Here is a 24,971-nt window from a genome sequence, read left to right as displayed (position 1 = left end):
TCCTCTTTATCCTGGAAGCACCTTGTTTTTCCATCAATTTCTAGGGACAGTTGTGCAGGATATATCAATCTTGGCTGGAGGTTATTATCTTTCAAAGCTTGAATTATTTCCCCCCACACTCTTCGTGATTTGATGGTTTGTGCCGAGAAGTCTGCTGTAATTCTGATGGGTGTTCCCTTGTAAGTGATCTGTTTCTTGTCTCTGACAGCTTTTAATATTCTGTTCTTATATTGGATTTCTGGAATTTTGATTATTATATGCCTGGGTGTAGCTCTGTTTGGGTTGTAGGTGGCTGGGATCCTGTATGCCTCATACCTCTGAGTATCTTTACCTTTTGCTAAATTAGGGAAATTCTCCTGGATTATTTCTGAGAATAGCTTTTGTAGTTCATTTGTTTGAGTCCCTACTTCTTCTTTTATGTTCTTAATTCTTAAGTTATAGATCCTCTTATCATCTTCTAGTCTTTGTATTATTGCTGTTTGTTTTCTTGTTATTTTTAAGAAGTTTTTCATTTCATGCTCCCACCTTACAAATCTGTCCTCCAGTTCTGATAATCTATCCTTAGTTTCTTTCAAGCTGTTATGCCAGCTTTCAATAGAGTTTTTAGTTTCCTGGTAATCTCTTTGAACCTGCTTCATGTATTCTATGTTTTCTCTATTTTCTCCATCAAACAATTCTCCCCTTTTTTTCTGTTCTTCCATTCCACCATCTGTTTTTTCTTGGGCAGTGCTTAGCATTTCTCTAACTATTCTACTTATTTCTTGCTTTATTTCATTAAATACTTCATTTTTGAGCTCGTCTATGAGGCTCCGGAGATAGCGCTTTATGTCTATAGGTGCCATGTCAGATACTGCATGTTTTCTGTCATCATTCTCTTTTGCATTTACCTTTCCTGGATCAGTGTTCTCAGGATTGGGGACTGAGGACCCTTTCTTGTTGCTCCCTTTTCCCATACTTTTTGTTCCTTCCATACAAGCGTATGTAGGAGGCCCAGTTTTTTTTTTTTTTTTTTTTCTCTTTGTCTCTTACAGTTTGTTTGAATCCGCCGGCTAGGTGTTCCTGCCCACTGCAGTGTACTGGGGAGACACAGACCTGGGCAGCCTCTGCTGGGCCCGCCCCTTCAGATCAACCTAGTGAAGGCTTCACTGCTAGGGTGCACCGCCAGGTGCAGGGACCTGATTTGGGCTAGCCTGGATCTTAGTCCACGGCGTCACCAGGCCAAGCGCTCCCCATCACTCCCGCTTGAGAGGGGAATATGCGACTAAAGTCACTGCAAGGCCCTGTTCCGGCTAGTCTGGTCATTCCCAGAATGTCCTCTGTTGGAGCCTCCTAGTCTATGAAAGGGTCCCCATTTCTCTCACTCACTGCAGGTCGATGCGGGGCTCAGAGCTTTCGTGCGTGTCTCTCCCTGCCGTGCGGATTGGGACGCAGTAGCGGCAGCAGGAAATTCAAATCACGGCTTCCAGCTTCTGCACTGAGATTTTATCTGTTCCTGTTATAGCATCAGGATTGCATTTCTAGTTGGTTTCTCTCAGCTTAGTTCATTCCTGGGTCGGCAGGGTACATCTCCTCTCGCATAGGACTCCTCACACGGCACCGCTCCTGGATTCTAAACTAGTAATCTCAGAGAGCCTCCGTGGCTGCTGTTATTTGTCTGCCATGTTCTCCCAGAAGTCCTCGCTTCAGGGTTTTGAGAGAAAGTTTATGATATAAGCAATGGAAGCAGGGAAAAAACTCTGGCATCAACTGAAGGCTTGGATGGGAATCGTAGGCCAAGTAATTTGCTTTGCAGACCAAGTACTAAAGTAATATAGTTGAAATAGTAGATTAGGAAAAGAATTACATGTGAAAGTAATATTTGAAAAGAAATGTTATATATTTTTAAATATCCAATTATTTTTCCCATTGATACCCATTTGTATTTTGTTCTGGTGGACAAACATAGTCTGTATCACACCAAAGAATATTCCTTTAGAAGCCTTTAGTATGCAGTTGTAATCTCCATTAGAAACTAATCTATCAGATAGTAGCTTGTCAAATATTTGCTTACATTTAATGTATGTAGTATTTTTCATTTTATACAAATGTGACTTTTTGTGGTCTTTATGAAACTCTTGTCCATAAGTGGAGATACTGGCTGTGCTAGTGGTTTTTGGTTTTTGCTTTTGTGGGGGTTTTTGGGTGCGTGTGATCAAACCCAGGGCCTTATGCACACTAAGCATGTCATCTACCTCTGAGCAACACCCCTCTGTCAGTGTCGACGTTTAACAAAATTTCTTAGTTATAGAGCATCACAGAAACTATAAAAGATCTTTCTAAACAATGTAAATGAACAAATGCAAAGAACCACTGGCTTCTGTTGTAAATATGCTTCCACAAATAATTTATAAAGCTATACAATCCATAATAATCTATTAACATTAATAGACTTTAATTGATAACTTAAATTTTGTTGTGGGGCTGAGAATATAGCTCACTGGTAGATTCCTTGCCTAGCATAGTTTCAATTGTCAGTACCACACAGGCACACACATTCAAAAAGAAAAGGGGCGGGGGGAGCAGGCAGGAAAGAGGAAGGGGGAGAGAAAGGAAAAAATGAAAACATTCCAGCATTCAATAACACATATATACAGAATTGAGTTTGAGTCTTTCTATCAGAAATCTGCTTAAGGGAAGAAAGGTCAGCTATACTGAAGAGACCGTGGCACAAACATGCCATCCTGCTAATTTGAAGCAGTTATATGAGCTTGTTTGTTTAGAGATATGGATGGTTTTGGAGTAAAGTATGGACGTTAGTTGAAGGATTTTGAGTGTTCATGGTTACAATATCTGAAAATATTACTGCTTCTTATGGTAACAGGGAAATTTGTGCCTAGAACACAGTGAGTAGGATAAGATGGCTCTTTTTCACTAATGAAGAGAGAGGTGGTCTTGGAGGAGCCATAGAAAAATAAAGGAAGGAGTTCTAAACCTTTTACCCAAATTCTGTACATTGTGTGTTTGTGTGTCTATACCGTGTTTACCTCTAGACCTGGTCTTTCAACTTTATTCAGTGTTCTGTCCTGTAGGAGAGAGAGATAATATATAAATGAAAAAAATCTTTATCCTTAGAGGTTGTGATAAGTGATAAGCAGGAAAGCATGAAGAATTCCCTCTCAGGTGAGGAGATTATCTTTGAAAAGGTGGTATTTAAGTTGAAACTTGAAAGATGGAGAGATTGTTTTAAATTTCTTTTTTTTTTATTATGGAAAATTTCAGACATTCACAAATACAGAATAGTAAAGAGTCCTGATACACCCACCCCTTAGCTCCAGTGACTACCAGCATGTTTGCCAATGTTGGTACACATATTTGCTCTCCTTTTTGTCCCTGGAATGTTAAAAAGGAAATTCCGGATATCATAAGACAGTTATTTTAAGAGAGGAAGTGGAAGGAACCGCAGGTGAAGAGACTTGAGGCAAAATAGTGACACATGCTACAACACAGCTAAGCCTTGAAAACACTGCAAAAAGTAAAAGAAACTAATCACAAAAGGTCACATCTTGTATAATTCCCTTTGTATGAAATATCCCGAACAGGAACATTTATCAAGACAAAAGGAGATCAGTATTTGTTTAGAGCCAAGGTCAGGGTGGGGGAGAGTGGAGAGACTGCAGATGACTAAATGTATGATGTGTGAATTATGTTTCAATAAAGCTGTTATTGTATTTAAAAGGCTTGAGGCAATAAAGGGCTTACTTTAGAACGGGCTGAAGCCTGGTGGGTGAGGAAAGAGTTGTTTCAGGATGAGTTTGGAGAAGGGAAGATAATCTGATCCTTCTGGATGTTAGTGCCTGGTAAAGATTTGAACTTGATCCAAATATAAAAGAATAACTTTGACGATTCAAATCATGGTCAAATGACTGAGTTTATATTTTTTAAAACAGTGCTTTGCCTGCTGTTTGGAGTAGAATGGGAAACTAAGTAGCGCAGTTAGGAGATGATGGTAGGTAGGATAAAGTCTGGCCGTGGAGGTGGAAAGTAAAAATGTTAAAGGTACATTCTGGGAAAGAGAAAAAATAGAATTTAACTGATGGCATCATATTTATGAATTGAATATAGCAAATAAATAACACTCAAAAATAATCTTCAGATTCTAGCTTGAGCAGTTGAATAAATTGTGATGGCACATTGAAATGGGATTGGGAGGCCAGGATTTAACTCAGTGGCCTAAGTGCCTGTCTGGCAAGTGCAAGGTTGTGAGTTCGATCCCTGGTACCAAAAGAAAAAGAAAAAAAAAAAAAAAAAAAAAGAAAGAAAGAAATGGGGTTGGGAGAAACTATTACAAGTTCACTTTTAAACACAATATTTTTTAAAATTCATTTTATTTCAAGGGAAAAAAAGAAAAAAACTAAAAGTTTCAAAACATATCATTTAGGGGCAACAATGGTACATATTTTGCACATTGTCATCCCCAAATCATTCATCCAGAGTATAAGACATTTGCTTACGATGTCTGAACAATAGCAGCACAAATCTTTCTCTCTATTGAACTCAAAGAAATCAGTAGTATAATCGTCTTAACTATTTTTATACACATATATATACATACACATATACATATGTTATTACTTTCAACTCTCTGAGATGATGTTTACTTATGTGTGTCTTAATTATTTCACAAATGAGTATGATCTCAAGTTGTATCCATTTAGCTATAGAAGTCTCCAGTTTATCCTTCTTTATTGCCTGAGTGGTGCTCCATCTTGTAAAAATACCACATCTTTTTTATCCATTCCTCAGTCTCAATATGCATTTAGGTTGTTTCCAAGATCTGGCTATTACAAATTGTGTTGCTATAAACATACGTGCACATATATTGCTGTAAACACTATATTTGTGATGCCTGAGATATACCACATTTTAATATTAAATAAGGTCTTTTTTATTTTGCAAGCTTTCTGAATTCTGCTATCTCCAGAGATTTGAAAACCTGTGATCTAGTTGAATTCTTATGTTATGTGAGAGCTGTCCAAAGTCGTACACTGGAGTCATAGACTGGAGCTGAGGCAAGAAGTAATTTGACTTCCATGCAAGTTATTTGAGGGAGTCACGTCTCATCATGTATTTTCCCTGAACCTCCATAAGGACTGAATTCTGAATTACTTGTGGAATTAAAATGAAAGGGTCAGGCTTGGAATGGAAGCATTGGGCTGGAAGTGCACAGGAGCTGTGGGAGTCGTTGCAGGGCCTTTCCTGGGGACACCTGAGCATATTTGGCAGCACAGCATGACCAGTGGGCTTTTGTTTGCTCACCATTTTGCTTTAGGAAAGGGAGCCTCTTGGAGAGGAATTCTCTTGGACAGGCCTTCCTTGTTTAACAAGTACTTTGTAGACCTCTATTTGGCTCTTTTAGTTTTAAATCATCACCACATCAGTGATGATTATTTCAATTACTAGACCAAAAAATTACATTCTAGACAGCAACTGAAAATAGATACCAGAGAACAGGATCACTGGTGGAAAGCTAAATGGGCTAGTTATAGCAGTTAAGACTGTCTCTGCCTTCTGTTGAAATATTGAATGTAAATATTTTCTTTAGAAATATATTGAGGTTTAAGGCAGATTTATATATGCTGCACATAATAGTAAATTTTTTTTGATGAATAATGTGACTTAGATAACACATTTTGACCTTGGAAAATGTTTCTGCTAAAAGAAGTATGTCAGATAGGTGCTATTTGGTGAAGCAGAACTTCACCAAACCATTTAGGAGGTTTTGGTTACTAATAACACATATCTAGGAAACAAAATTTTAGGAGTCTTCCCAGGGGTGATGTCCTCAGGACAGATTTATGCCCACCAAATAAATGTAGAAATACCAACCCCACAATTGTTACTAGACTGCTCAGAATACCAATTTGTTAATTTATCATGAAGATAAATGTGTGTTGAAGTAAAATAGTAGCTGATCACTTGTCTGCTAGTTCAAGAATCACTCCTTCACAGTATCAAAAAGTCCAGTTCATTAACAGAATGGTCCCTTGGGATATTGTGTTATTTTACAGAGGGGCCAGTCTGTTCCATAAAGGAGTCATTCTACCTATTGTATTAAATTTCTCTCTCTTCTTGGGCTGCATTGCAGGTGTTCATTCTTAATCTATGGTCTATCCCTCCTTCTCTCATCCCTCCTCCTCCTTCCTTTTCCCTCCTTCCCTCCCTCCTTCTCAGTTTGGGATTGAACCTGGGGTCTTCCTAGACAAGAGTGCTACCACTGAACTAACCCCTACCCCCCAGCTCTATTTTGTTTGTTTGCTTTTGTATTTGTGAGAAAAGTTCTATGTTGTTGGGCAGATTGTCCTTAAACTTACTACATAGCCCAGGCTGACCTTGAGCCTTGAACTCATTGTGATCCTCTTGCCTCAGCCTCCAAGTGCTAGGATTGCTGCATGAGTCACCATGCCCAGCCATCCGTTTTTAAAATGCTTCCTGCAGACTTTTTATTCTGCCAGCACTTAAACAGTCATGTTACATCAAGTTTGATTAGATTTTAGGTTTTGTATTCCTCAGGATACACCTCCCTAACTTGAGCTTACATGTTTTCCAAGCTCCATACACTTTATTATTAACTGCTTGCTACAAACAGATAGTATCCATTGTAGTGGTTTTTAAGTTTGAGCATGAAAATAAATCATCTGGGAGGTTTGTGAGAAGTGCAAATTTTCAACCAGATTTAGATGAGTAGATTTGAGGGGATTGGGTTTTGGTACCTATATTCTTAGTTTCTTCTTACAATTAACAAAACATCATTTGTATGTTCACTAATATGCTTTGAAATGAAACTTCTAGTGATGGCTAAAGTTTATAATCCTCTATGTGAATATTAAAATAGCTTCCCAGCACTTTGGAGGCTGAGACAGGAGTTCCAGGTCAGCTTATGCTATATAGTGCGTTCTAGTCCAGCCTGAATTACATAGCAAGATCCTATCTCAAAAAACAAACAAAAATAAATAAAATAAATACATATTAAGATAGAAGCTTGGTTTTAAAACCCTGGGGGGACTACCTTAACTACTCATAACCAAGTTCTAAAACTGTTCAGAGTTTTACAACTCTTGCTTTTTTCTTGGCCAAAAGACTCTGGGATTGGTTGTGGTTATGTTGGCTATGAGAAAGAAAGTTTTCTTTGTTTGAAAATGTCTTAAACATCTTATTTTCTCTTTCACTGCACTGATTTAAGGGATCTTCATCCCTCATCTTGGTGGTTGAAGTTTTCTTCAGAATCTCAACCCATCTACCTCTCATTGCTAGGTTCAAATTACTGGTGGAAATTATAGAAGCTATCATAGAATTTGTGTGTAACATGATCAGAGAGAGAGTATCAAAGTCATTCTGGTAGGACAGAGATGAAATGAATTACAATGAAATATTGAATTCTAAAAGTGGAAAAATTCCTTATTGCTCTTGTAAAATAGAATTGAAAGCATGATGTTTGTGCAAATAAAAGTAGGAGACGAGTTTGGTTTTCTAGGGCGTAGCCACATTGCCTGTTTTCTCAACGCTGTGTCTCGTGTTTCAAGGTACCCTTGGAGAAGTATGCCTTTGCACATCCTGGTTTCCACCCTTGGGTACTGCCTCACATTAACATTTTTTGAGTGCTGTAACGTGTTCTAATTAGGGCAGGAAGACATGATGGTGAACAAAATCGAACTGGTCCCTAAAAGACATACTCAAAAAAACCCTACACTACTGTCCAATAGTAGACGGGAGAAAGTGTAAAGAAGTTGTAGTACAAAGTGTTATTCTTGGACACAAGAGGCTAACTAACCTAAAAGTTAAGGGAAGGTTACACCTGAGGAAATGACTTCATCTGAGACCTAAAGAATTAATAGAAATCAATTTGGAATCTGGAGGAGTTTGAGAAAGGAATGCTTGTGAAGAGGTGAGGGGGAACACTTTGTCCTTCACTGGTGGCAAGAAAGAATAATCAGAAAGTAGAAAGGTCTGTGTGATTATGAGTAGTTAGCAAGAGGGAGAGACAGCAGCTGATTTAGGAGAGATCCACTGGTTTGCAGTGACATTTTTGTACCATATCTAAAAAGCAGTGGGAGTCACTAAAGAGTTTTGGAGGTGGTGAGTGTGGATGTGATCATGCTAGAACTCACAACTGCTAGATGGCAGATGTGCCAAGTTTATGTCTCCTGAAGTCGAAGAATTAATTCTAAAGGACAGAGGAGGTTAAGAGTAGTAAAGTTTTTGGGAGGAATAGGAATGAGGAATAGAAATCGCTCCAGAGAGATAGAAAGGATCCTGAATGGGTTGTGGCCAAGGTCACCTAAGCATGCGTTTTACAGGACAAAATCATTAGATGGATACAAATTGGGTCGAACTATAATCAACCAATAAGACTGATTATAGGGCATATGGATGACATCATTTACCTTAGCCGATAATCTATATTCTTAGTCTTGTTTTTTAGTCTTAGTCTTAGTAGTTTTAGTCAGTCTTAACCTTAGTCTTATTTTTAGTGGATGCAAAGGGATAGCCCACCCCTTTTGAGAGAATAGTTTATTTTTATGGGAAATGCCAAAAGGGTAGTACCAACCAGAGTACACTCTCAAGGTTCCATTCATACCTTAGAGAATTATGTAAATCTAGTCATTGTGACTTTAATCTTGTAATTTGCCTTTTTCAGATATACCTCCAGCCACAGTTTTGATATGTTCTCATCTTCTGCACTGACTTGAGAACACAAGTCCCTTTCTGACTGTATGTTAATTTTTGTCTAGCTTAGATGTCTATAATAACTACGTGTTCATTTTAATGTTTGATAATAGCAACTTTGGCGGTTTGGTGGAGAAAGCATTGTAGAATACACAGTAGAAATTATTAGACTTAAAGGGTTATACACATGTGCTTGTTAGACCAAGTCCAGGGGAGTGATTGTGGTGGACTGGACCAAGGTGTTAGGACTGGGGATGGAGAGATTTTAAAGGAATCTTGATTTGGAGCTTGAATTGGCAAGATTTAGCAAGAAATGGATTTGGCATGCAGCCCATGAGAGATGTCAAGGATGACACTTAGATATCTGGAATGAATCTAGTATGGCTGACAGTGATTTTAATGGAGATCTTTAAGGAACTCTAGGGAAGAGCAGATTTGGAGGTATTTTCTCTGTGGATTCTTCTTTACCTCAGAAACACTCACGCTCAAAATTCTGCTCAAAATTCCTCCTAGGAAATCACTCTGCAGATCTTCCCAAAGAGCAACAAATTGAATGTCATTTGATTTCTCTTTAGTACTTAGCTATTTCATGATTTTCTGTAGTTGCCTCTCCCTCATGAGACGATGATTCTTGGTCATGGAAGTTTCTTCGTTGTTTGTTGCTGTTAACATACTGTTTTATACTGAGTTTTTTGTGTTAAAGACTTCATTTATCTTGTGTCTGAATAATGCTGGAGTAAGTATTTCTTTACTGCAGCACAGTTTTTTTTTTTCTTCCTCCTAATGTGAACTGGAATGTCTGGGAAGGGCATAAAATATGTAATAATTATCCCAAATCATTTGGTTTCTTCTTCCTCTTACCAATTCTTGTTTTCTGAGTATCTTGTGTCACTAATGTTGAAGGTAGGAGGTGGAATAGGACATTCTGTGGGAAATGCTGATTGGGATATGAGCCTCATATGAGTGTGTGAGAGAGAGGCCGAGTGTGGACTATGTGAAGAGATAACCTGTCTCCTGGTGCAGAACAATCTCTGGGAACAATCTATGGGAAGCTCATTTTGCCTATAGTTGGTCTAGATCTTTTTCTTTTATATCCAACAGTCAAACATCAAAGGATGAGAATTTGTTGTTGTTTGTTTCTTAGCACGCTAAAAACAATAGGTGGCACAAGTTGACAAATTCTGTTTTGTTTCTTTGTAGCTATGCTGCGAAGAGATGAACAAAATTTAGTTCTTTGTCCCCTGCAACCCTACTTCAGCACGCGTGCCTTTGGGCCTTTTTACTTATGAATTTTTAGCATGGAAACAGTGCCTTTCGTAAACTACCCGGTTTGTTCATAAAATAAAGTTATATTAACAACTTTTTTGGTTAAAACATGTTCAGTTCGGGGCTGGGGATTTAGCTCAGCGGCATAAGTGCCTGCCTTGCAAGCAGGCAGTCGTGAGTTTCATCCCTGGTACCCATGAAAAGGAAAAAGACCAAAAAAAAAAAAGATGTTCAGTTCTTTTCTAAGGCTATTTATATTCTGTTATAGAGAGTTGACAGTTGTAAAAAAACATAGGTTTCAGGGAAATGTGGGCAGGGTAGAGTAAATTTCTCTCAAGAATACTGTAGGTAAATGTATTTTAGAAGAAAACTTTTCTTTTTTTCCCCAAAAGTGAGAGTGCTCAAGAGTTCATTTTAAAGTAGAACTTAGTGGAAAGTTTTATCAGGAACTCACAGACTCAAACAAGAAATATATTTGTTTTTAAAGTTATATTTTATTTTGCAATGCCAAGTGGCAATACATTCTTGGCAGACTGTTGGTACCTTTCTTATAGTCATGTAGAATGGGTATGTGCCTTTGATCTGTAAATTTTATTTGACTATGAAGTTAATGAAAATAATTCAGTATTCTTTTCATATATTTTTGAGTAATGTATAATATAGCCAAGATTAGTAGGGTTAAGATATAATGACCACATCTACATCTATACTCCTGCATCTTAATTCTTATGTTTTTATTTACCTGTCCTACCTTATAGAACATGTTTACTTTCAAATTTAAATAGCTTGAGGTAACAGGGAAAATATGATCTTTAGTCTTGTATTAGACATTATTAGCTTCTGTTATCAGTTTAATATTCCCTTTGCTATCAGGGCCAATCTGTAGAACTGAGCCTTGAGAGGTCATCATCAAGAGCAGATTTTTAAAAATCTGTGGATAGAGGCTGGGGATATACTCAGTGGCATAAGTGCCTGCCTTGCAAGCACATGGTCATGAGTTTGATCCCCGATACCGATTAAAAAAAAATCTATGGGTAGATATTACTTTCTCTGCTTGTTTTAAGAAATGACGAAGTAAGAAAAAATAACTGCTGAATATACTCTTAGCAGCTGTGATAGGAACTGCATGAGTAAAATATAATGATTTTTTTTTTTAGCAAGGAAAATAGCTGTAATTTCAGTGCTAATCTTCCTTAGCTGTCATCTCAGGGCTGCATATCCCTTACAGAAAAAAAGGTATACACTTGTCTAAATCTAGTAACCTTTACTAATGTATTCTATTGAAAAAGCAGAGGCTCAGGACCCCTTTTCATTTTATTTATTTGTGTGTGTGTGTGTGTGTGTGTGTACTTCACTCCACACTCTGTGCTTCTTATGAAGTGCTGTTATCCAGGAAAATCATTCTAATTATAGAAACACCTATATATTTGTTTCAGGTCGATCTTCTCTCTTTCCCTTTGAAGACGCCTTCTTGGATGACAGCCATGGTGATCAGGCCTTGTCCTCTGGTTTGAGTTCTCCCACTCGCTGTCAAAATGGGGAACGGGTGGAACGCTACTCGAGAAAGGTGTTTGTTGGAGGACTTCCTCCTGACATCGATGAAGGTGTGCATTCACTAATGACTTGACCAAGTCTGGGTTTGGGTTTTGTGTCATCTGACTCTGACTTCCCAAGTCAGCTGTAGGCTATTTATATCTTACTGTGTAGGAGGTGAGAAGATTTGATAAATGAGAAAGTGATAGATTATACAAATCCAGTCTATATGCACATATGGCAATGCAGGAATCTCTCAAGTTTCTTATTTCCTACTTGTTAATTTAGGGGTAATAATGAAAACTAATACTATTAAATCCATTATTGTGCTAAGTGTTTCATATTATCTCATTTAATACTCATCTGTGTCTTATATAGGTGCATCCTAATATCTTCATTTTTTAGATGAGGAAAGTGAGAATCAGAGAGAGAGATAATGTGCCTTGATTCGGTGGCTAATGGTGTAGTTAGAAATCAGTCAGTCTGATTATAGGGCTTTGTCTCATATCTATCACACCATCATATTTTACTTTAAACATGTATTAATGAAAAGCATGTCTCCTTCTTACTTCTAAAAGAATGAAGATGAATTAGATTTGTTAGTGATTATTTTTGAGATAATGGTCTAAAATATAAATGAATTTTCTCTAATGCCTGAACTCAAGGAGAGTATTCCTTTTAGCATGTAGTAGTTAGTAATTATTTGTTGAATATACTGATGAAATGAAATTATGGCAAAGCTAACTTAAAGGAAGAGATAACAACTCCAGCAGACTTTGGATGTGCTATAAAAATATTATTAAAACAGACTTGTGTTCCCCACATTGTTCTAGCTATGATAGCTGGTTAATTTATCATGTTTTTCTTCTTGAGAGAAGAAAATTCTTTTATTTATTTTGTTTACTTTCTGAGACAGGATCTTGCTCTGCAGTTCAGGTTGCTATTGAGTTCACTAGGTAGCCCAGGATGGTCTCAGACTCAGCAGTCACCCTGAAGGTTGCTGAGTTTAAAGGCCTGCATTTCTATACACAGCAGAAAAGAAAAGCTTTAAAAATAGTTTTGTTTTAGATTTACTACCTTAAAATGGTACATAAAGCAGACTCATTTTCCTCCAGACTATTTTTATATTTGTATTAATATCATCTATAGTAATCAGATTTTCTATATTAATCAGACAAATTCTTTATTGGGGCTGATAGAGTGATATCTTAAACCTGAGTAGGAACCAGGTTAAAATAGCTTTCCAATTTGAGTGAAAAATCAGAAAGACAAATTCTTTTCTTTCTTTCTTTGGAGACAGGGTATCGCTATGTAGTTCAGGCTGGCCTTGAGCTTCTTGGTGTTGTCAGCCTCCCAGGTGCTGGGATTATAGGTATGCACCAGCACAGCTGACTGGAAAGCGCTTATGCCGCTGAGCTAAATCCCTGGCCTGAAAGACCAATTTATTGAACTACAACTTTATAGATATATATACTTAAAGTATGTAGTATGTATGAGAGAAATAGATCATTACCTTTTAATATTTTTCTTACCAAGTTGAGTTATTTATTGCCCCCTGCTTCTCAAGTACATCAATTTACTTCTAAAAAAACCTTAAAGATTTTATACAAATGCAAATATTTTCTGTAGTTTCAACCTTTTCTGAAAACAAAACATTCCTATTTTAGAATCTTCATTTTATTTGATATAGAGGTCATCTTAGCTAATACTAGAATTTTTTCTTCCAAATTCTATCAAAGTTGTTGGCAATGAAAAGAAACAAATAGAAACAAACTTGGCGTGTTAAAAGCAAGAAACAGAATGTATATCCAAGCCAGCTAAGCCATAGGTTTAGGCTGACCTCTAGTACTTTAGGAAAAAAAACCTTCAAAATATTTTTTGATAGTTTTTTATGTTTTTGCGATGTTGGAGATTGAACCAGGGTCCTGTGTACATTACACAACTCTACTGTTGCTTTCCACTCCCAGTCTACCAAGTACTTTTTTTAATAAAAAGATGTTCTTTGTACTATTCTGATTATAATTTTTCCCTCTTTTGCTAACATTTCTTATTTGTTTTGTAGATGAGATCACTGCCAGCTTTCGTAGATTTGGACCTCTTGTGGTAGACTGGCCTCACAAAGCCGAAAGCAAGTCGTATTTTCCTCCTAAAGGTAATGCACTTAAAATGTTTTCACTGCCTGCCTGTTGGAGAGAGTCTGACAGTTCAATATAAGGTAGCCATTAACTCTTGAAATAGCAGTTGACTTCCCTCCCTCTAATTAAGAAAAAAAATATATATTTTTTTGTCTTTTTCCTTTTTATCGGTACCGGGGATCAACTGCCTGCTTGCAAGGCAGGCGCTTATGCCACTGAGCTAAATCTCCAGTCCCTTAAGAAAATATTTTAACATCAATCATCGTTAGGTGTACTGTGTTTAAACCTGAGGATTCATCCTACTTAATTGACAGTGAGTTGTGAGTCTGTTGTGGATGAGATTTGTGCTGTTTTATTACTTTGAGAAAAAAGATACAGACTTTCAGGAATATCAGCAGTGATGATATTATTTAAAGTCAGATTTTATTTGTATCTTATAACACCATGGTTTTATAAATCTTATAAATCCCAGACTTAGAACATCTAATGGCGGGGCCTGGGGATTTAGCTCAGCGGCATAAGCACCTGCCTTGCAAGCAGGCGGTCATGAGTTCGATCCCTGGTACCGATAAAAATACAAAAAAAAAAAAAAAAATCTAATGGCTAAAGAATGGCATTGCATGAAATTCCCTTTATCCACTTCGGTATCTTGTGTAATTTAGCATGTTTAGGGGATGGAAGGTAAACTAGCAAAAGTTTCTTTTTTTCTCTTCCTTTTGTTTTTGATTTTAAAGAGGGTAAAACAAAACAGAACAAAGCAGATCAGAAGAAAACAATACGAGTGACACAGATTTCAAAGCAAGACAACAGGAGACCTACAGTGGCTACCATAATGTCTTTTGTTTTCTTCTAAATGGTTGTCAATATCTCCACACACAATGAATTCATACAAAACAAAATAGTATAAAACTGATCAGAACAGGGGCTGGGGATTTAGCTGAGCGGCATAAGCACCTGCCTTGCAAGCAGGCGGTCATGAGTTCGATCCCCGGTACCAACAAAATAAATAAATAAAAAGTAAAAAGTAAAAAAAAAAAAAAAAACCTGATCAGAACAGAGTAATGAAAGCTTCACTGGCCTGCAAAACCAGACAATAGGAAAATCAACAATGACTATTGTTCTGTCTCTTCAAAATAGCTGTTCATATCTTCATGTATGTTGAAATTAAATAATACAAAACAGACTAAAACCACTCTGAACAAAAATAAAAGCATTAGGGGCTGGGGATTTAGCTCAGCAGCGTAAGTGCCTGCCTTGCAAGCAGGCAGTCGTGAGTTCGATCCCCAATACCAATAAAAATGAAAAAGACACACACAAAAAATATAAATAAATAAAAGCATTACTGGATTTCACAGTATGATGATATTATATATTATATATTATATATTATATATTATATATATTCTCTGCATTACAGAGAAAAACAAAACAAACAAATTACTAAAAAAATAAGAAACAAAAAAAGACAAATAGATTACAATAGCAAAGAGCCCAAAACAATAACGATATAGACCTTTAAAACGAGGTCATAGGAACATAACTAAGGTTGTTATTTTTTACATAGTGATCTCAGATCACCAGACACAAACTTGCAAAATTGACCCAATCTTTTTAAAAATTTTTTTTGTCTTTTTGAGACAAGGTCTCACTATGCAGTTCAGGCTGGCCTTGAGCTCACTTTGTAGCCCACGCTAGTCTCAAACTGAGATTACAGGGGTGAGCCACCACACCCATCTTAAAATTGATCCAATCTTATGAATGTTAACTGTTTTGTTCCAAGAACTAATAGAATTCATAGCACAATCATCTATCTTGTGTTTATACAAATTTAGATATTTTTTCTTTTCCCCTTTTTTTCTCCTTTTCCCTGAGATATTATTTTTCTCCCTTTGAGCAGATTCTTACCCTTTCACAGTATTTACTGAGGATTTTGTGTCTTATGTACTTTTACCACTTCTTGCACTAGGGAGACAATACGGTATTTACACATGTGAGTTTGATTTATTTCACTTATGAGTATTGTCTCAAGTTGCATCCATTTACCTGTAAAAATCCCAGTGTGATCATTCTTTATAACTAAGTAGTACTCCATCATATAAAAATACCACATCTTTTTTATACATTCCTCAGTTGATGGACATTTAGGTTGTTTCCAAGATTTAGCTATTACAAATTGTGCTGCTATAAACATGGGTGCACATATATCACTGTGATATGATGTTTTCAGTTCTTCAGGGAATATGCCCAGAAATGGAATAGCTGGGTCAAACAGGACTTCCAATCCAAGCTTTTTGAGGAACCTACCTACACAGACTGACCTACACAGTGGTTGCACCAGTCTCGCTCCCACCAACAGTGCAAAAGAGTCCCCACAGCCTCTCCAGCATTTGCTGTTGGCAGTTTTCTTGATCCTGGACATTCTTTGTGGAGTGACATGGAATCTCAGTGAGGCTTTGATTTGCATTTCTCTAATGATCAATGATGCTGAACATTTTTTTCATGTATTTGCCATTTATATTTCTTCATCTGACAACTGTGTATTCATCTCAGATGCCCATTTTTGGATTGGGTCTTTGAATTTCGGGGGTCTGATTTTCTTTAATTCTTTAAATATTTTAGACAGAAGCCCTTTTTCTGAGGGACAGTTGACTAAGATTTTTTCAGAATTCGTAGGTTTCCTTTTTACTCTGTTGGAGATTTGTTTTGACATGCAAAAACCTTTTAATAAGATGAGATCCCAGTTACTGATTCTGGGAAGTATTTCCCATGCCATTTGATTTTTGTTTGTGAATTCTCTGCCTACCCCTATGTCTTCAAGATTTCTACCTACTTTGTATTTCAGCAGCTTTAGTGTCTCTGTTTTAATATTTAGATCTTTGATCCATTTTGACTTTAGCTTAGTACATGGTGATAGATATGGGTCTAGTTTTAATTTTTGCCATATGGAGAGCCAGTTTTTCCAGCACCAGTAATTAAAGAGACTATCTTTCTTCCAGTGAATGTGTTTGTCCCCTTTGTCAAAGATAAGGGGACTGAGTATGTCTGTAGTTGTGGTGTATCTTCTAATCTATTCCATTGATCTTCAGATCTGTTTTTTTTTTTTAATCGGTACCGGGGATTGAACTCACGACCGCCTGCTTGCAAGGCAGGTGCTTATGCAGCTGAGCTAAATCCCCAGCCCCTTCAGATCTGTTTTTATTCCAGTACCATGCTGACTTTATTACAATAGCTTTGTAGTATAACTTCAGGTCAGGGTTTATGATTCCTCCTGCCTTTTCTTTGTTGCCAAGAATTGGTTTTGCTATTCTAGGCCTTTTCTGGTTCCTGATGAATTTTACGAATGATTTCTCTCGATCTGTGAGGTATGCTAGTGATATTTTGATTGGAATTGCATTAAATCTGTAAAACAATTTTGGGAGAATGGCCTTTTCCACAATATTTGTTCTTCCTATCCATGAACAAGGAATATCTTTCCATTTTCTGAAGTCGTCTTCAATTTCCCTTTTCAGGGTATTATAATTTTCCCTGAATAGATCTTTTACTTCCTTTGTTAGATTGATTCCTAAGTATTTCATTTTTGTGGATATTATTGTAAAGGATGTAGCTTCTCTTACTTCTCTCTCAGTGAATTTGTTGTTTGTGTATAGGAATGCTATTGATTTTTGAATGTAGACTGTGTATCTAGCTACGTTACTGAATTTAGTTATCATACATAGGAGTCTTTCAATGGAGTTTTTGGGGGTATTCTATGTAGAGTATCATGTTGTCTGCAAATAATGGTAGTTTAGCTTCTTCTTTTCCTATCTTACTCTTTTTATTTCTTTCTCTTGTTGAATGCTCTGGCTAATATTTCCAGCCCTATATTGAATAGGAGTGATGATAATGGACATCCTTGTGTTGTTCCTGATTTTAGAGTAAAAGCTTTCAGTTTTTATCCACTTAATATAATGCTGGCTATTGCTTTTATCAAATTGAAGTAAAAACCACCTATTCTGATTTTCTGCAGCGTTCTTATCATGAATGAGTGTTGGGCTTATTATCAAAAGCTTTTTCTGCATCTATAGAAATGATCATGTGATTCTTATTTTCGGCTCTATTGATATGGTGGATTACGTTTACTGATTTGCATATGCTGAACCATCCCTGCAGTCCTGGGATGAATCCCACTTGGTTGTGGTGTACAATCTTCATGATGATTTGCTGCATTCTGTTTGCCAATACTTTATTGAGAAATTTTGCATCTATGTTCATTAGGGAGGTTGGCCTGTAGCTCTGTTTTTTGGTTGAGTCTTTCTGTGGTTTTGGTATTAGAGTAATACTGGCTTCCAGGAATGAGTTAGAGAAACTTGCTTCCCTTTCAATTTCATTAAACAGTTTGAGGAATGTCGGCATTAAATCTTCCTTGAATTTCTTGTAGAATTCTGCATGAATCTATCAGGCCTTGGGCTTTTCTTTGTTGGTAAGGTTTTAATTACATTTCAGTTTCATTAATTGAAATTGGGTTATTCAGCAGTTTTACATCTTCTTGATCCAGCTTTGGTACTTTACATGTTTCTAGAACTCTGTCCATTTCTTCTGGGTTGGCAAACCTATGTGAGAGGTTTTCAAAATAGTTATTGATGATCTGTATTGATGATCTGTATTTCCACAGGGTCTGTAGTGATTTCACCCTTTTCATTCCTTATTGCATGAATTTGAGTTTTTCTTTCCTTTTTTAATAAGGCTGGCTAGGGGATTATCAGTTTTATTTATTCTTTCAAAGAACCAACTCTGATTCATCGATTCTTTGGTTTTTTTTTTGTTTTGTTTTTTTTGTTTTAGTCTCTATTGTGTTGATTTTCCCTCTGATCCTTATAATTTCTTCCCTTCTTTTGGCTTTGGGCTTGACTTGATCTTCTTTTTCTAGATGACTGAGGTGTAGCATCAGTTTGTTTATTTGTGTTTGTCCTGTTTTCCTGATGTGAGAATTCACAGCAATAAATTTCTTTCTGAGGACTCCTTTCATTGCATCCCACAGGTTCTGAAAAGTTGTATTTGTATTTTCATTTGTTTGTAGATTTTTAAAAATTTCTTGTTTAATTTCCTCTAGGATCCACTGATTGCTCAGGAGTGTATTATTTAATTTCCATGTGGTTGTGGGCTTTTTGTAGTTTCTTTTGTCATTAATTTCTAGTTTCATGGTGCTATGATCTGATAACATGCATGGGACTATTTCAGTTCTTTTGCATTTACTTAAGCATGTTCTGTGGGCTAATATATGGTCTATTTTAGAGAATGTCTCATGTGCTGCTGAGAAGAATGTGTATTCTGATGTTGTTGGGCACAATACTCTGTACACATCCACTAAGTCCATTTGTTCACAGGTATGATTCAGTTCTGTTATTTCTTTACTGATTTTCTATCTAGTTCATCTGTCTCTTTGTGTCAGTGGGGTGTTAAGGTCTCCCATTATAATTGTGTTATTGTTTATTTGATTTTTCATTTCTGTTAATGTTTGTTTTGTATAGCTGGATGTTCCCAAACTGGTGCATGTATATTTAAGACTGTTATCTCTTCCTCTTGAAGTGTTTCTCTAACTAATATGTAATACCTTCTGTATCTCTTTGGATCATTCTTGGTTTGAAATTGCCAACATAATAGTTACCCATGCTTTTGGCGGGAGGTTCCGATTGTATGGAGTATTGTTTTCCATCCTATGACTTTCAGTCTATGAGTTTCCTTTTGAGTTAGATGGGTTCCATCTGTACAGCATATTGTTGGATGTTGTTTCTTGATCCCTTCTGCCAGTCTGTTTCTTTTAATTGGTGAATTGAGACCATTTTTACATTAATCATTATAAATGATATATATTGGGGTTTTTTTTGCCATGTTATCTTTCTGCTGTTGGTTCTTTACCTTTTCCCTCTGTTTAATTGTTTGCCTTCCTTAGTGGTTTTTTCCTGTGTCTATCTAGAATGTCTTTCAGTATTCTTGCAGGGTTAATTTGGTGATAATGAAGTTCTTTAGCTTTTCTTTGTCATGGAAGTATCTTATTTCTCCATCAATTTTGAACGCCCATTTTTGAGGGTCCATCAATCTGGATTGGATATCATTTTCCTTTAGGATCTGAAACACTTCACTCCATGAAGTGTTTCTTGACTTTATTGTTTGTGTTGAGAAGTCTGCTGTCATTCTAATAGGCTTTCATTTATAGGTGATCTATGTCTCCTCTCTAATAGCTTTTAATATTCTGTTCTAATGTTGAATTTCTGGGATGTTGATTATTATATATCTGGGTGTAGGTTTATTTTGGTTATGGCTATTTGGAGTTCGATATGCTTCACTTATCTGAATGTCAGTTTCCATTCTCATGTTTGGGAAATTTTCAGTTATGACTTCTATAAATAACCTCTTGATATCATTTGTGTTGTCCCCTTCTTTTTCATTTATCCCTATCAATCTTACATTGTTTTTCTTTGCATCGTCTTGCAGCTGTTGCTTTGTTATTTTCTGATTCCTTGTTATTTTTAAAAGATCTTTCTTTTCCTGTTCACTAGCTGCAGTCTTGTCTTCGAGGTCTGAAAGTCTATCTTTATTTTCACTGAGGCAATGTTGCCAACTTTCAATGGAATTTTTGATTTCCTGGATATCTCTTTGAATCTGTTTCATGCATTCTATTTGTTTCTTGTATTGTTCATTCAAGTTTTCCATCTTTTTGCATTGTTTCTTTAATTTTTTAATATTTTCTCTGTGTTCTTTAGATGTATTCAGCATTTCTTTCATTATGTTTATTATTTCTTCTTTTACTTGGGTGATTATTTCTGGTCTGAGTTCTTTTATATCTTCTTGGAGTTGTTTCTTTACTTCAGTCGCTGTCATTTCAGGAATTTCAGTTTATGGGTTACATCTTCTTTTATGTCCATGTCTCCTAGTCTTGCTTGGGATGGGCTGGAAGTTTGAGATTGCATTTTGCTGTTTCATTTTGTCATTTTCCTATATCCCTTAGGAAAGCTGAAAGCCAGGTCTCAGTTGTTTCTTGGGTTGAGAATATCTATCCCCACTGCAGCTGAGTTCAGGTCATTATACAGGGCTTACAAGGTGGCTCCCAGCCATTCTGGGTCACTGGGAAAGGTGGAAGACAGGAGTCTCTGGGGCACTTAGGGCATGCTGGGTGGGGCCCAACTAGGCCTGGACGGACCCTCACATAGGTCCTCCAGTGATGAAGGATGCTGGGCGGGGTCTGACCTAGCTCTGAGTGACAGGCCAGGCTGCACCATGGGATGGAACTCACTGTGCACACTTCCGCTTGCACCCGCAGTTTCTGGCCCAAACTAGCAAAAGTTCCTTCATATGATTTTGTTTCCCTTACTTTTGGAGGGTCTTTTAATAATTTTTAAGGCAATGAAAATAAGTTGCTTTGTCTATTCCTTGTTTGTCATTTCTGCACAATCTAGAGAATTTTTCTAGTGATGCTCACTCTTGGTATATGCTAGATTTATATGCAAATGTGTTTGGATTAAAAAGAAAATTTTCTTCTATATTATGTTCTGTATATTTGTTCCAAAGGTACTTTCCATCTCTGAAAAAAAAGGTTCTTTTGATGTCACTGTGTAACATTGAGTATTAGAAAATAGAGTCAAAATACTTCTTCCTGTTCCGTGTATAAGAACCCAATCAGAGCTTAACTTAGGGAAAGCAGTTCTGATTGATTGTTTTTTGGTCACTTGTACTCTCCACATGCTTTTACTTCATCACAAGTAGTGCTGTTTGCTTTTAGCATTCCTTGTTAATTCTGTCCAGAAAACTTTTACATGAAAAAGTTAAGTTTGTTAGGCAAAAATGGTAGAAATCATGCTATTTCAGTAAAACAATGTCTTTGTGTTACTATACGTGCACATTTCATGCATGTAGTATGTAAAGACATATGTAAGTTCTCCCCACTCTCCCCTCCATTTTCCCCTTCCCTCCTTTCCTCTCCTCTCTGAGACAAGACTGAGCTATAAGTTACTTTTCTAATGCTGGTTCGATGCATCAGGGAAGATTTTTTTTTCAGTGAGTGAATGTATTTATCACACTAGTGCTTGTAACACATTTTGTAAAATATTGTGTATGAAAGATATTTCTAAGAGTGACAGTTACAAAAAATACTGAAATTATAAAAATGGTTCTGACCCAGAAAGTGTCATATGATAATTGTAAGAAATGAAAAGGAATATAAACATCTATATAGTCATGTTCAAAGCAAATTGTCCCAAATCAATCTGTATTAGAGACTGATTAATCACTGTATTCATTTTGTTAAATATTTTTCCAATATCTCTTTATAAATGTATACACTTATATGAAATTAAAAGTTTTGCATGAATAGATCACACTGTACATGCTATCTTGTACCCACAGCTTACTCCCTGGCAGTGTTACTGTCTGTAGCAAACCTACGCTGACCATAGTTTATTTAATCAAGCCAATTGATGGTATTTAAGTTGCTTACCCTTGTTTTCTGTTGTGAATCACACATCAGTGACTGTCTTTGGTCTTGATCTCACCTCATTCATTCACTCATTCATTCATTCATTCATTTATTCAATTTATTTGCAGTCCTACAGCCTGACAAACACTAGGCAAGCACTCCCACTGAGCTATACCTCTTGCTAGCTAATTATATGTTTATTTGTATGTTTGTCTTTTTGAGGGTTTCACTGTGCAGTTCAGCCTGTCCTTGAACTCACACTGTAGCCCAGGCTGGCCTTAAACTCAAAGTAGTCTTCTTGCCTCAGCCTCTAGAATGCTGGCATTACTGGAGTGTGCCACTACCTGGCACCCTAGCTTTTTGTGACTATTACTTAAAGTGAATTCCTACAAATGAGATTAAATCTGTATATAGATTGTCAGGCTACCCCTAAGAGGCTCATTGTTTTATGTTCCTAACCTTAGTACTTTGTGAAACTCACTGTTGCCACAGGGTCTGGGGCCCTTTTTATTCTTTGCCAACCTGAGATTAAAATTTTATTTTTAGGCATTTCTTTACCTCTTTATTGTCCATTTTTTAATCTCTTTATTTTCTTATCTTGTTAAATATATACTTTGTCTGACTTATTTTGGTGTTTATCTTTTTGTAATGATATTTTATATTAAGAATTTTAAAAAACTTTTTGACTTATATTTGAAATAGTTCTCCCATTTGTCATTTACTTTTCAACTGTGTTTTTTTACACAGTACCAACATTGATTTTTAAAAATTGTAAAATAGTTATTACCACCCTTGTGTGGTAATGAAGCTTGAACCAAGGGCCTCATACTGTAAATAGTACTACTCAGCTGCAATCCCCAGTTCTTTTCAACCTATTCAATTTTGAGACAGTCTCCAATTTTTACTTATTTTTTTAATTGTTAGAATTAAGTATTGACTATTTTGTTTGTGAGTAGAATGCTCAAGTTTCTTTGGAACTGCTTGCTCCACTATATTTATTGTTAGTCATATACATTTAAGGAGTACTTAAAATGTGACTAGTTTGAATTGTGGCGTGATATATATGTAAAATATACGTTGGTTTTTTTTCTGGTTTTCAAAATTTTATTGATACATTTTACATGAACACAATGATAACATTCATCATAGGGAATTTGTAACTGTGCATCTTATGCCTGATGCTGCTTTTTCCCCCATTCCTGTCCCTTTCCTTCAACTCCTCTTCCCTGGTTTGGTTTTTTTGCGGGAACCTTCTCTCACTATGTAGTGCAGGCTGGCCTTGAACTTGCTTATGTAGCCCTGGTTGTCCTCGAACTCATGATGATCATCTTGCCTCCCTGAGTGCTGGAATTACAGGCCTGTGCCACCACACCTGGCTCTTATTTTTTCTAATTACTTAAGTTTATTGGTTCATTTTAAATATACATAATGACCCATTCACATAGGGAATTTGTATCTGTACATGATACCGCTTGATCCTTTTTTTGCCCCCATTCCCGTACTCTCCCTTCAATGCCCTTTCCTCGCCTAATTTACAAAACCTTTGTTTTTACTTTTTCCTTCTGTTCTTTTTTCTTGTATCTTTTTTCAGTTCGCCCTCCTCCCTCCCCTGTTCCCCTTTCCAGTTGAACATTTTCTTCCCATTTCCCAATATCTGTTCTACATTTTGGTCCTTATTTACACCTTCAGTTTCTCACACCAGAGAAACCATACAGTATTTAAACATGTGTGTCTGATTTATTTCACTTAAGAGTATGGTCTCAAGGTGCACCCGTTTTATAAGAAATGTCTCAAGCTTATCCTTTTGTATGGCAGAGTAGTATTCCATTATATTAAAAAAACTCGAGTCTTTATCCATTCATCAGTTGATGGCCATCTGGGCTGTTCCCAAGATTTAGTTATAAACATTGATGTGCATATGTTGCTGTGGTATGATGCTTTTAATTCTCAGGAAGATACCAACGAAGGAGTATTGCCAGGACAAATGGAAACTCTAGTTTTAGCTTTTTGAGGAATCTCCACACTGATTTTCATTGGCCACACCAGTTCCTACACTCAACAGTGAGAAGGTTCCTTTTTCTCTCCACAGACCCACCAGCATTTGTTATTGGTCAATTTCTTGATAATGGCCATTCTTTCTGGAGTGAGATGGAATCTTAGTGTTGTTTTAATTTATATCACTTAAATGAACAATGATGTTGAACATTTTTTAATATACTTATTTGCTATTTGTACATCTTCATCTGAGAAGTACATCTTCATTTCAGATACCAATTTTTGGATTGGGGTTTTTAATTTGAGTGGGTCTGATTTTTTTGGGTTTGTTATATATTCTACATAGTAGTCCTTTGTCTGAGGAACAAGTTGGCAGACATATTTTCCCATGTGTGGGTTGTATCCATTTTGTTGGTGGTTTCTGTTACTGTGCAAAAGCTTTTTTTTTTTTATTGGTACCAGGGATCGAACAAAAGCTTTTTAATAAGATGAGATCCCCGTTGTTGATTCTTGGTGATAGTTCCTGTGTGATTTGGGTTTTGTTTATAAAGTCTTTGCCTATACCAATGTCTTTTAAGAGTTCTACCTTTTTTCCCACAGATTGTTTCTGATACATTTTGCTTTTAGCTTAGTGCATGGTGAAAGATATGAATCTATTTAATCTTTTTCATGTTGAAAGCCAATTTTTCCAGCACCATTTATTAAAGAGTCTATCTTCCGTCTAGTTGAAGATGTTTTGTCATTAGTCCAAAATAAGGTAGCTGAGAGTATTTGGAATTGTTTTTACATCTTCTAATCTGTTCCATCAATCCTCAGGCCTGTTTTTTATTTGTTTGTTTGTTTGTTTGTGTTTGTTTTTCCAGTATCATGCTAGCTTTGTAGTATGCTGT

At 36.5% G+C, this 24,971-nt stretch overlaps 1 protein-coding gene across 8 annotated transcripts in view; it reads left to right on the top strand.

The window, feature by feature from the left end:
• Cpeb3 (cytoplasmic polyadenylation element binding protein 3) overlaps positions 1-24,971 on the top strand; it is a 216,535-nt gene that overhangs the window by 105,544 nt on the left and 86,020 nt on the right. For all 8 annotated transcript variants that reach the window (XM_063239354.1, XM_063239361.1, XM_063239360.1 and 5 more), the window contains 2 exons: positions 11,406-11,573; positions 13,565-13,654. In XM_063239354.1, the coding sequence (XP_063095424.1) occupies positions 11,406-11,573; positions 13,565-13,654 (258 nt within the window). The remainder of the gene's footprint in view (positions 1-11,405; positions 11,574-13,564; positions 13,655-24,971) is intronic.

This window comes from Cavia porcellus, unplaced genomic scaffold (genome assembly GCF_034190915.1).
Source record: "Cavia porcellus strain 051 isolate PalLab524CR breed Dunkin Hartley unplaced genomic scaffold, mCavPor4.1 scaffold_28, whole genome shotgun sequence".
In the NCBI taxonomy this organism is placed as follows: Eukaryota; Metazoa; Chordata; class Mammalia; order Rodentia; family Caviidae; genus Cavia; species Cavia porcellus.
This window is presented reverse-complemented; position numbering and strand designations above follow the sequence as displayed.